This window comes from Mobula hypostoma, chromosome 7 (assembly GCF_963921235.1).
Source record: "Mobula hypostoma chromosome 7, sMobHyp1.1, whole genome shotgun sequence".
Lineage (NCBI taxonomy): Eukaryota > Metazoa > Chordata > Chondrichthyes > Myliobatiformes > Myliobatidae > Mobula > Mobula hypostoma.
Genome location: NC_086103.1, coordinates 182,424,682 through 182,437,378, shown reverse-complemented (window position 1 = coordinate 182,437,378; position 12,697 = coordinate 182,424,682). Strand labels below are relative to the sequence as shown.

General features: G+C 39.9%; 1 protein-coding gene across 1 annotated transcript in view; it reads left to right on the top strand.

The window, feature by feature from the left end:
* rsf1a (remodeling and spacing factor 1a) overlaps nt 1-12,697 on the top strand; it is a 109,021-nt gene that overhangs the window by 73,073 nt on the left and 23,251 nt on the right. Inside the window, 2 exon segments of the mRNA XM_063054675.1 lie at nt 4,399-4,453; nt 10,836-10,921. Of these exon segments, the coding sequence (XP_062910745.1) occupies nt 4,399-4,453; nt 10,836-10,921 (141 nt within the window).

Sequence of the window (12,697 nt, the reverse complement as noted above, 5' to 3'; positions counted from 1 at the left end):
TTTGTTTTGGCAGCTGAGCTGCTTGAAGCAGATATTTAATAAGATGTGCATGCTGGATGGGTTTACCCGTGGACGTAATGAACCTTCTACGTTGCCAAAGTAGGTATTCATAATGACCTGATTATTCATCTTGCACCATTCTACCCATTTCTCACCTCTTTCATTTCTTCCCCAGTCCAAATTTTCCTGCGGTATTTCCATCAGCACCTTGTCCTACTTTAGCATTTAGATCTCCCATGACAATAACAATATCTTGAGATTTGCATCCATTCTTTGCTTGTTCAAGCTCTTCATAGAACTTATCTATATCCTCATTTGTTAACTTAAGACAAAAATTTACAGTTGAAGTAAGGAATAGATTTCAAAGTCTAGAAATAGAATCTATTGAAGATGATAGCAATCATGTAGAAATGAAGTTTAACTCTCTAAAGGATGCTTTGGTAGAATCAGCAAAGTCAGTGATTCCAAAAAAAGAAAAAAGCACAAAGAATAAGTGGATGACAGATGAAATCAAAAATCTATTGGAAGAAAGGAGACTGAAGAAAGCAAATCCTATGGAATATAAGTCCTTAGATAAAAAAAAATTAAAAGCTTATGTCAAAAAGTCAAAGAAGAATGGTTAAACCAGGAATGTGAGCAAGTAGAAAGAATCCCTATTACTGATCCAAAAAGGGTACATCAACAAATCAAGAATATCACTGGTAAAAAGCTCCTCTGTTCTTCAGGTGGATGTTTGAAAGCAAAGGACAGTACCATTATCATGGAAAAAGATGAGATTATGAACAGGTGGACTGAGTATATTCAGGAATTGTTTGAAGACGATTGAGGCGAAAAACCAGAAATTGAGAAGAACATTGAAGGTCTAAGTATTTTAAAATCTGAAGTTCGTAATGCAATAAATAAGATGAAGAAAGGAAAGGCAGCAGGTCCTGATGAATTAGTAATAGAACAAATTATTGCCCTTGAAGATTATGTAATTGAAAAACTTACTGACTTAATCAATAACATTTATGAGACTGGAATAATACCAGAAGAGATGAAAAAATCGGTATTTATCACTCTTCCTAAGAAACCTGGAGCAATAGAATGTGAATTACATAGGACCATAAGTTTAATGAGTCATATCACTGAGATACTTCTAAGCATTTTGATGACGAGCTAAAAGTAAGATACAAGCTGAAATAGGTAAAGAACAATGTGGTTTTGTGAAAGACAAAGGTGCAAGAAACACGATATTGATGTTAAGGATGCTGTCAGAATGAGCTATTCAAGTGCAAAAAGATTTGTTTGTTTTATCGACTACACAAAAGCATTTGATAAAGTGAAGCACAATAAGTTATTTGAAATATTACAGGAAACTCTAGATTTAGATTCGAAAGACCTCTGCCTAATGAGAAATGTGTACTGGGAACAAACTGCCGCTGTAAGAGTGGATGGAGAAGTGAGTCAGTTTATGAAAGTCAAGAGACGCGTTAGACAAGGGTGTATTTTCTCCCCTGATTTGTTTAATGTGTACAATGAAACAATATTACAAAAAATAAGAGACATCTTGGGAATCAAAGTTGGCAGTGAAAACATCAATAATTTCAGATATGCAGATGACACTGTGTTAATTGCAAGTGTGGAGAAAGAACTACAAAACTTAACTGATATAGTTGTTGAAGAAAATGCAAAAATGGGTCTATCTATCAATTGCAAAAAGACAGAATGTATGGTGATGTCCAGAAAGAAGGAGAATCCTATCTGCGGGCTGAAAATAAAAGGGCAAGACATAAAACAAGTACGGAACTTTTGCTGCTTAGGAAGCTGGGTGACATCAGATGGCAGGTGCAATATGGACATCAAAAGAAGAATTGGGATGGCAAAAGACACCTTTACGATAATGAAGAGTATACTGACCAACACTAAACTAGGCATGACAAACCGTGTCAGAGTATTGAAATGTTACGTTTATCCAGTTATGTTATATGGCTCAGAATGTTGGACAATATCTAGTAACATGAGGAAACGAATTGAAGCAGCAGAGATGTGGTTTTTGAGGAGGATGCAAAGAATATCATGGGCGAAACGAATATCTAACGAGGATGTCATGAACAGAGCAAACACAAAAAGAGAAATAATGTATGAGATCGTGAAAAGGCAACATAACTTCATTGGACATGTGATTAGGAAAGAGGAGTTAGAATGCACGGTAATTATGGGAAAGATTGAAGGGAAGAAAGCAAAAGGAAGGAAAAGACAAATGATGATGGAGACAGCAGCCAGAGAACTGGAAATGAATACCAATAAATTGATCCACTTGACCTGAAATAGGAGTGTGTGGGCCGTGGCAGTCAAAGCTCAATCTGGGCGTGGTACCTGATGATGATGATGTTGCCAAAGTGACCCAAAATCATGTACCATCCCGAAGACATACCAAGAGTCTGTATAGATGTTCACTGTGTAACCTTCGGTTAAAATGCAGGCTCATGTTAGATCAAAAAGATCAGCTACCTGAGAAGATGTCCCTTGGGGAAGGGTTCCTAACTCTAAAGTATCAAAGGGAGTCACTATTGCATAGGCTGCCAGTATGGTGTGGTCATTAGGCTTGCAAGAGGAGCCGTCCGTAATGACTATTAAATCTGGGTTATCAAGGGATACAGTGGTAATGTAACAGGCCCTACTACTTTTACACAGTTATGGGGCTCTGAGGACTCTGTCATAGGGACCAGCATAGCCGGGTTGAGTGTGAGTGCTCTTTTAGAAATTAAACTCGACTTGTTAAGTAACATAACCTCGTATCCCGTATGGTGGGCGGTGGTGAAATGTTACGTAGCAGCTCAGTTGAGGAGCAACATTACAGCTTGAGGTATCATTACAGTGCAGGCATGATCTAGTATTAACTGTGCAGCCTTTTTGACCATTACTAATGTCAGTGCCACCGCCCTTAAACATTCTGGTATTCCTCTAACCACTGGAGCAATAGGGTTGAATAATACGCCACTGGTCTTCATAAGCCACCATGTTCTAGGGTTAACACTGTACTTGTGAAACCCTCCTTTTCATTCACATATAGCTGGAACAGCTTTCTGTAGTCAGGCAATCCCAAAACGGGAGCCTCGTAAGCCTGCTTCATGTCCTCAGTCCATTGTATTGTATCAGATATCGCTGAGCAGCAGTAAACTATCCGATTAGCCTATCAGAGTTCTCTTTGGGAACTAGTTGACTTGATCATCATTTCTGATCCGGCTATTGTTCACGATTGCACTAAATTAAAAAAAAAAGATGCATCCTGGGTTACTGCGACTCATAGGGCAGCGTCATAGATTCAGTATTTAGGTACCCAATGTCTGCAGTAATTTGTCATTTCCAGGAAAGTCATCATCTGTTTCTTGGTAACAGGTCTAGGAACCTGCACAATGGCAGTCACACGCTCCAGCTCTAATCAGTGGGTTCCTTTGTGCAGTACATACTCCAGATATGTTACTGTAGGCTGGCAGAGTTGTAATTTTGACAGGGTGGCGCTATGTCCTTTGACAGCCAAATGATTCAACAATGTCACAGAGTCTTCTCTACAATCAGTCAGTATCTGTGAGGCCAACAATAAATCGTCTTCATATTGTAAAATTATGCTGCCTCCGGGCAATAGTAAGTTTGCTAGATCATCCCGTACAGCGGCTGCATAGACAGCTGGGCTTTCTGTATAGCCCTGCAGTAATCTTGTTCATGTATATTGGTGTCCATTATATGTAAAAGCAAACAGATGCTGACTGTCCTCATGCAGTGGTATTGAGAAACAGGTAAAGCACAAATCAATCACCTTATACCATCAGGAATCTGAAGGGATGGAGGCCAGTATCACATTCGAGTCTGGAAGCCTAGATGAAATGGGCTGCACTGTCTGAAGTACAGTCCACAAATCCTGAACGAGCTGCCACTCCAGTCTCCCTGGCTTGGGGACGGGTAATATCGGCATATTGCAAGGGCTCTGAGTTAGCCGCAGAACCCCTTGTTGCAATAGTGTCCTTATGTCGGGTTCAATACCGCTGATGGCCTCTGGAGATGGGCAATATTGTCTGATGGAGAGTAGTCGGGAATTTCATTTAATCGGGCCAAGATCCTTCATCAGGACTGAGACTCGGCCCAAAACATCAACTATTAATTTCCTTAAATGCTGTCTGACTTGCTGAGTTCCTCCATCATTTTGAGCCACTAAGTGAGCAAGTAACGCTGAGCCTTCAGAATAAAATGTTGGCAGTTACTGCAGTGAAACTGTAGACCTTCACAGATGCTAAATATGCCATCCTTTTAAATTCTTTTAAGCTTGGTATTGTCTTCAGTAATTCAGTGTTTTCTTAATTGACTTGAACAGGTTTCTGATTGAAAAGAATGGTAATATTGATACACTTTACCTTCCAGGAAAGAGAGGTTGGCGTTTGTGGGAATAAATGTTGAAAATATCATCACCCCAAAAGTAAGTGCATTTTTATTATGTGAAGGTGTGAACATTAAAGGCTAACACCTGGGGTTATTTTCAAAATGAAAGAAAGACTTTGGATTTAGGAAAAGGCTTGTGTGTTTATCGCATTTACTTTCAGAATCAAAGAACGTAGCACAGGAACAGACCCTTCTGCCTGCGATGTCTGTGCTGACCATGATGCCAGATTGAACTAATCCTATCTGCTTGCACGTGAGCGATACCCCCCCATTTCCTGCATGTTCATGTGTCTGTCTAAATGCCTCTTAAACTTCACTGTCACATCGGATTTCAGTACCACCACCCTTAATAGCCTGTACATCATCTTTAAAATTCCTCCCTCTAATTTCAAAGCCGTGTCCTCGAGTATTTGACATTTCTGCCCCATGTCCTTTAGTATTTGACATTTCTATCCCATGTCCTCCAGTATTTGACATTTCTATCCCATGTTCACGAGTATTTGACATTTCTACCCCGTGTCCTCGAGTATTTGACATTTCTACCCCGTGTCCTCGAGTATTTGACACTTGTATCTTGTATCCTCGAGTATTTGACATTTCTACCCTGTGCCCTCTAGTATTTGACATTTCTATCCTGTGCCCTCTAGTATTTGACATTTCTATACTGTGCCCTCTAGTATTTCACATTTGTATCAGGAGAAGAATGTCAAATACCATCTATTAGCTCTCATAATTTTATAAATCTCTATTTGATTTATTCCTTTTGTTTAATTCAGAGATACAGTGTGGAGTAGGCCCTTCCAGCCCTTTGAGCCCCACAATTCCAGCAACCCCCAACAATCCCTATCTAATCATGGGACAATTTACAATGACCACTCAACCAACCCAATATGTCTTTAGACTGTGGGTGGAAACCAGAGCACCAAGAGAAAACACATGCTTTTCACAGGGAAGATTTAGTCTTAAAGATGGTGTCATAATTGAATTCTGACAGCCTAAGCTGTTGTGCTAACCGCTATGCTACTATGGCGCCCAAAGAGGTTAACTTTATTTGTCACATGTACATCAAAATATACAGTGAAATGCATCGTTTTGCATAAAATCAAAGATTGCGCCAAGCAACCTGCAAGTGTCACCGTACTTCTGGCGCCAACAAAGCATGCCTACAACTTACTAACTCAAACTTTATGTCTTTAATGTGGGAGGAAACTGGAGCACTCTGAGGAAACCCATTGAGTCACAGGGAAAGTATACAAACTCCTTATAGACAGTGGCAGTAATCAAAGCCGATCTTACAGCTGGATGCTGTAAAGCATTGCACTAGCTGCTATGATACCGTGCAGTTCAACAACACTCTCATGTCTACCTTCAGTTTCTGGCATTGCAAGATTATCTAACCTGGAGACTACTACTTCATCCTCTCCAAAGCTTCTCATCTTTCCTGTAATGTGATAACCAGAACTGCACACACTACTCCAAATCTGAAGTTTCACAATTTTAAATCTTTTTGTCTGAAAATATTTAAAATCTGCTGAAGGTGGACAAATAGTGAGATATTATTTGAAAGAGAGGGTTGATTGGTGGGATTCTGACCTAGCCTCTATGCAGAGATAAGGCATTCTTCTTGAGGCTGACTGGTATATTTCTCTCCCCATGTTCCAAATGGTTAGGTGAAAGGTGTAGTGCTACTCTATCAAAAAGACTGGCAGTTCCTAGAGAAACAGGTACTTTTAAATCAAAAGAATCTCCACACTAAAACAGCTGTTGGAACCACCGTCTTACTGTACCAAAGACCCACGTTCAACTCTGACTTCTGGTCCTGTCTGTGTGGAGTTTGCACGTTCTCACTGTGAAAGAGTGGGTCCCTTGGTGATCCAGTTGCCTCACACGGGTTGGGAAATTAAGTGGTTGTTGTAAATAAGACCATAAGACATAGGAGCAGAACTAGGCCAATTAGCTCATCGAGTCTGCTCTGCCATTCCATCATGGGTGATTTATCACCCCTCTCTATCCTATTCTCCTGCTTTCTCCCTGTAACCTTTGAAGCCCTGACTAATTGAGAACCTATGAACCTCCACTTTAAATATACACAATAACTTGGCCTCCACAGCCATCTGTGGCCAGGAATTCCACAGATTCACTACCCTTGACTATAGAAATTTCTTCTCATCTCTGTTCTAAATGAATGTTTCTCTATTCTGAGGCAGTGCCATCTGGTCCTAGTCTCACCCAGTATAGGAAACATCCTGTCCCTATCCACTCAATCCAGACCTTTCAATATTCATTAAGTTTCAAAGAGATGCCTCCTCATTTTTCTAAACTCCATCTAGTACAGGCCCAGAGCTATCAAATGCTCTTCGTATATTTATAGACAATAGACAATAGGTGCAGGAGTAGGCCATCCTTTAAATTCCCTCTCTTGGGATCCAGCACCAGCCTGATTTTCTTAATCTACCTACATATTGAAATCCTTCATCACTATCGTAACATTGCCCTTTTTACATGCCTTTTCTATTTCTCATTGCAATTTGTATCCCACATCCTGACTATTGTTCAGAGGCCTGGGTATAAGGCCTTTTTACCCTTGTAGTTTCTAAACTCTGCTCACAAGGATTTTACACCTTCTCATCCGATTTTGCCTCTTTTTAAGGATTTGATTTAATTTTTTATCAAAAGAGCCACCCCACCTACCTGCCTGTCCTTTTGATGCAATGTGTATCCTTAGATGTTCATCTCCCAACTGTGATCTTTCAGCCTCGACTCAGTGATGCCCACAACGATATACTTGCCAATTTCTAATTGTGCTGCAAGATCATCTACCTTATTCTGTGTACCGTTGAAATATAACACATTCAGTCCTGTATTCATCACCCTTTTTGATTTTGCCCCAATGTTACACTTCAACACATCCCACTGACTGCAAATTTACCTTTTCATCTGCCTGCCCTTCCTCGCAGTCACATTACACACTGTACCTACTTTTACACCAACTGTCTCATCCTTAGCCTTATCATTCTGGTTCCCATCCCCTGCCATAGTAGTTTAAATCCTCCCTAACAGCTCTAGCAAACATGTCACAAGGATATTTGTCCCCGTTGGGTTCAGGTGTAATCTGTCCTTTTTATATAGGTCAATACTTCCCCTGAAGAGATCACAATTATCCAGAAACCTGAAACTCTGCTCCCTTCACCAACTTCTCAGTCATGCATTCATTTGCCAAATCATCCTATTCTTACCCTTACTGGCATGTCACACAGGCAGCAATCTAGAGACTGCTACCCTGGAAGTCCTGCTAATAATCTGTTTTCAGAACCTCCTCCTTTTTCCCACCTATATCATTGGTACCAATATGTACCATGATTTCTGCCTGTTCACCCCCCCGCCCTTTTTAGAATGCTGTGGACCTGATCCAAGACGTCTCTGACCCTGGCACCAGGGAGTGAGGCATAGAATTGGAGGGGTGGTGGTGGGGGGAGGTTGCTGAGAATGTGTTGCTCTGGTTTCATCTGCAGAATCTTTTGTGTAGCCTTGAAGGTTACTCTGTACAAGTGTTTTCAGTGGTTTCTATTTTAGGAACTTCACTTCCCTTTGTGTTTTCTAAATTGAATAAACAATTGGTTAATCCAATAATTAAACACACATTATGAATATGGTTCCAATTTTGTAATTTTTTTGGTTTGAACAAATTTATATTATCAAGCCGTAATATATCTAATTTTTTTCCCAAGCCTTTGTTATGGATCAAGCCTTTTTGATATGGAAAATGAAGGGTATAACATGTTTCTGTGATTTATTTTTGAAAACCTGTTGTCTAATAAATATAACTTGCCCAGATCCCATTTTTAAAAAGATACTTACAAATAAGAAACTTTTTAAATACCACGCTGCCTATCTTTCTAATTTCATACTCAACTGATACCACGGAAAAAAACTTAAGTTTAAATCCTTATCAGAAGGGATTAATAGCAACTATTTAGGATATAATTATTAAAATACAGCCAGGTATATCTGATAAAATTAAAAATGAATGGGAAAGGGAACTTCAACTTCACTTATCTGTAGAGAAATGGGAGAAAATTTTTCAGTTAGTTAGCTCCTCCTGTATATGTGCTAAACATACATTGATACAATTTAAGGTAGTGCATAGGGCCCACATGTCTAAAGATAATCTAGCTTGTTTTTACTCCCATGTAAATCCTATTTGTGACAGATGTCACTCTGAGGTGGCTTCTTTGACTCATATGTTCTGGTCCTGTCCTTTCTTGGAAAAATTTTGGAAAGATATTTTTGATATTATTTTAACAGTTTTGCGTTTTGATTTACAACCCCATCCTATTACGGCAATTTTTGGTTTGCCAATGGTAGATCATAGATTTTATCCTCTTCAGCCTGTCGGATGATTACATTTGTTACATTAATGGCCAGAAGATGCATTTTATTGAATTGGAAAGAGACCAATCCCCCTACTACATTTCAGTGGTTTTCCCAAACTATATCATGTTTAAATTTAGAAAAAGTAAGTGTCATTTTTGATCCTTCGGTTAAATTTGAAGAGACTTGGAAGCCTTTATTCAACATTTTCATATGATGTAGTTTGACCTTTTCTGAATCCTTTTTATTAACTTAGAATATATGAATAAGGGAGCAGAGTTGACGACATTAATGAATGTATTCGATCTAATATATTGGTTCAGCCTTGTTTTGTTCTGTTTGGTTTTTTTTGGGTCTAGTAATTTAGTTCTTTTTTCTTAGCTTTTTTTATTTTTGGGGGTTTTTTCTTTGTGATATCCTTTTCTTTTTATATCTTTTTTCTTCATGATTAATTATATCGAGAGTTTGGAAGTCTATTACACTTGTACTATTTCTAGTTTCTCTTGTATATGTTTATTACCAATGACATAATTCCAATCTCTTTGTATCACTATTGTTATTATGTTTATGAACTTGAAAACTAATAAAAAGATTAAAAAGAAGAATCTTTTGTGTAAATAGGTGGTTGATGGTCAGCACCTCACTTCTTGTTCTCTTTTTGCACTGATTTATTTATTTTGTGTACATATTTTTTATTGTGACTTACAGCAATTTTTTATGTATTGCATTGTACTGCTGCTGCAAAACAACAATTTTTACATTATATTAGGCAGTGATAATAAATCTGATTCTGATTCTCATCCCTGTGGTGTACATCTGGGAAGATAAATGTCTGCTCTGGACAAAGGTCACATTTTCAAAGGTGCATCTATAATTTGAAGGTAATTAGGTACAAAGGAATGAGGGAGCAGTCTCCAAGACTGTTCCCTCATCCTCATTCCAAAAGCTAACAGCAAATTCTCAACCCAATTTCCCCAGTTATCTTCATTCCCTGAGTGACCACCAAGACCTTTGTTGTGGACAGCCAGGACCTTTCTCTCAGGGTAAAAATGGCTAATACAAGAGGACGTAACTTTAAAGTGATTGGAGGAAAGTACAAGAGGGATGTCAGAAGTAGGTTATTTACTACAGAGATGTAAATGTGTGGAACACACTGCCAGGAGTAGTGCTGGGGCAGATACATTAGGGACCTTTAAGAGACTTTTAGATAGGCACGTGGATGAAAGGAAAATTGAGGCTATGTGGGAGGGGAAAGTTAGATTGATCTTAGAGCAGGTTAAATGGGACTACGCAGAATAACAGTTTAGCACAGACTGGATGGGCAAAAAGGCCTGTTTCTGTGCTGTGTGCTCTATGACTCTAAAACAGGGGAGTCCACCAACCCCTTGGTTAATGGTAGCGGTCCATGCCATAAAAAAGTTTGGGAATCCCTAATCTATAAGGTCAGTCCAACATCTAGGGTCGAAGGGCCTGTGTATTATTGTTCTACATGTGGTCTGGGCAGGTTTCAGGTTTACAGGGGTACGCCCATTTGCAGGGGTTGATGCCCATTATCTGGATTGCTTGATGGAGTGGGGATGAAACAGGTTGGGGAGAGAGGTGAAGGGCACTATGGTAGCATAGTGGTAACAGCTCGAAGCATCAGAGTTCAGTTTCAACGCTGTCTGCAAATATTTGTACATCCTTCCCATGAGTATGTGGGTTTCCTCCCAAAATGTACTGGTTAGTAGGTTAATTGGTCATAGTAAATTGTCCTGTGATTAGGCTAGGGTTAAATAGGTGGATGACTGGGCTGTTCAGCCTATTCAGCCGGAAGGGGCTATTCCACGTTGTATCTCTAAATAAATTTTAAAAATTAAAAAAAGGAAAGAAGGAAAGCTCCAAAAAACAAGTGTCTGATTAATGTCTGTGCAATAGAGGAAGATGCAGCAGTACCACACTGACAAGAACTATAAATCTCATGAGCTGTGTAATGAATTTCTATGCTGGTTATGTCCTGGGTTTCTGACATCAGGCTCACCTCTGCCTAATGCTTTTACTCTTCTCAGGATTTAGTACCAGAAGAGCCAGAAATTAAAGACTTCAAATCCTTGGAAAGGCGATCAGGGAGAACACGGAGATCCATCAATTACAGGTATGGTTTTCTCTGCTTGTGCAAATGGTATTTAACATCTGTTGCTTGAAAGAGCATATGGCCACCTCTCTCTTACTCCATTGGGAACTCTACTGGGTACCATGGTTATTGTAAATAAAGATGAATGATCCCTAACCTGTGTCAATTAACTGAAGTCAAAGTTCTGGAGAATTCATTTGGAAGGGGACTCATAGAACATTGAGTAGTACAGCACTCTACAGACCTTTGTCCCACAATGTTGTACTGACCTTTTAACTTATTATATGATTAATTTAGCTCTTCTCTCCTACATAGCCCTCAATTTTTATATCATTCATGTGCCCATCTAAGAGTTTCTTAAAGCTCCCTAATGTATTTGGATACCCCTTGCAGGATATTCCATGCACTCACTATTTTCTATGTAAAACAACTTAGTTCTGACATCCCCTATACTTTCCTACGATCACCTTTGAATTCTGCTCCCCGCTCCCCCCCCCCAATGTTAGCCGTTTTTGCCCTGAGAAAGGTTCCTGGCTATCCACAATCAAGTCTATGACATCTCCTCTCACCCTCATTCACTCTAAAGAAGAAAGCCCCAGTTCACTCAACTCATCCTCATAAGACTGCTCTCTAATCCAGGTTAATAATGGCCAACACACGTTACGCCTTCTTAAGCCCAATTTATACTTCTGCGTCAAATGTACGCCGTAGGTATCGTGTACCCTACGCCGTAGGGTGACGTGCACCTCCCCAAAAAAGTAACTCGCGTCGTAGCGATGCAGACTGCAACAACTGTGATTGGTCCGCTTGGTAGCATTGCATTTCCTCCTACGCATTTCCAGTTGCTTCCCTCCGCCATGTCTGTACACTGATGCGAAATAAATGGTTGGAGACGATGAACCAAATCATCAAATCCTACCAACCAACATCCGAGAATATTTGAAATGCATTTCCTCGCCCACGTCTCTCACGAAGAAACTCAACACAGTGGCATAGAAACCCCACCGCCAACTAGCGTTTTGGTGGTGAATTGCAGAGCGACGCAGACACAACTATGCATGCTCGCTACGGTGTAAGGCTACACAAGACCTACAGCATAGCCCGTACGCAGGAGTATAAATCAGGCTTTAGCCACCATCAACTTCCTTCGTCATTTTTGTTTTTTGTTACTGAGAGATAATGTTGCTGTGAGCCCCGTGGGATATTTCACTGTGGAAAGTGGTGATAGGAAGATCTCTGCCTGAAGTTTTCCCATTGCAGTGATCTGCCTGGCCCCTGAGTCAATACATTAAATACAGTGCACTGAGAAGCTTGCTCCCTTTAGTGAATTAAGGCAGTTAAGAATATTTGGTTAAGGTGATTAGACAAGCAATTCATTTTTACAATCAAAGACTACCATATCACCAGTTTAGTCTGGAATAATAGAGTGCTACAGACAAAAATGTGCCATTTGACCCATCCAGTCCATTCTGAACTGTCATTCCGCATAGTCACATTGACCTGCACATGGACCATTGCCCTTCATACCACTCCCATCCATGTACCTGTTCAAGCTTTCCAGTCCTGATGAAGGGTCTCAGCCCAAGATGTTAACTGTTGTGTGTGTTACTTATCCAATCTTCTCTTAAATGTTGCAATCAGTCCCTCATCCACCACTTCCACTGGCAGCTCGTTCCACACTCTCACCATCCTCAGAAGAAATTTCCCCTCAGGTTCCCCTTAAGTAATTCATCTTTCACCCATAACCTCTAGTTCTAGTCTCACCTGATCTTAGTGGAAAAAGCCTGCTTATATTTA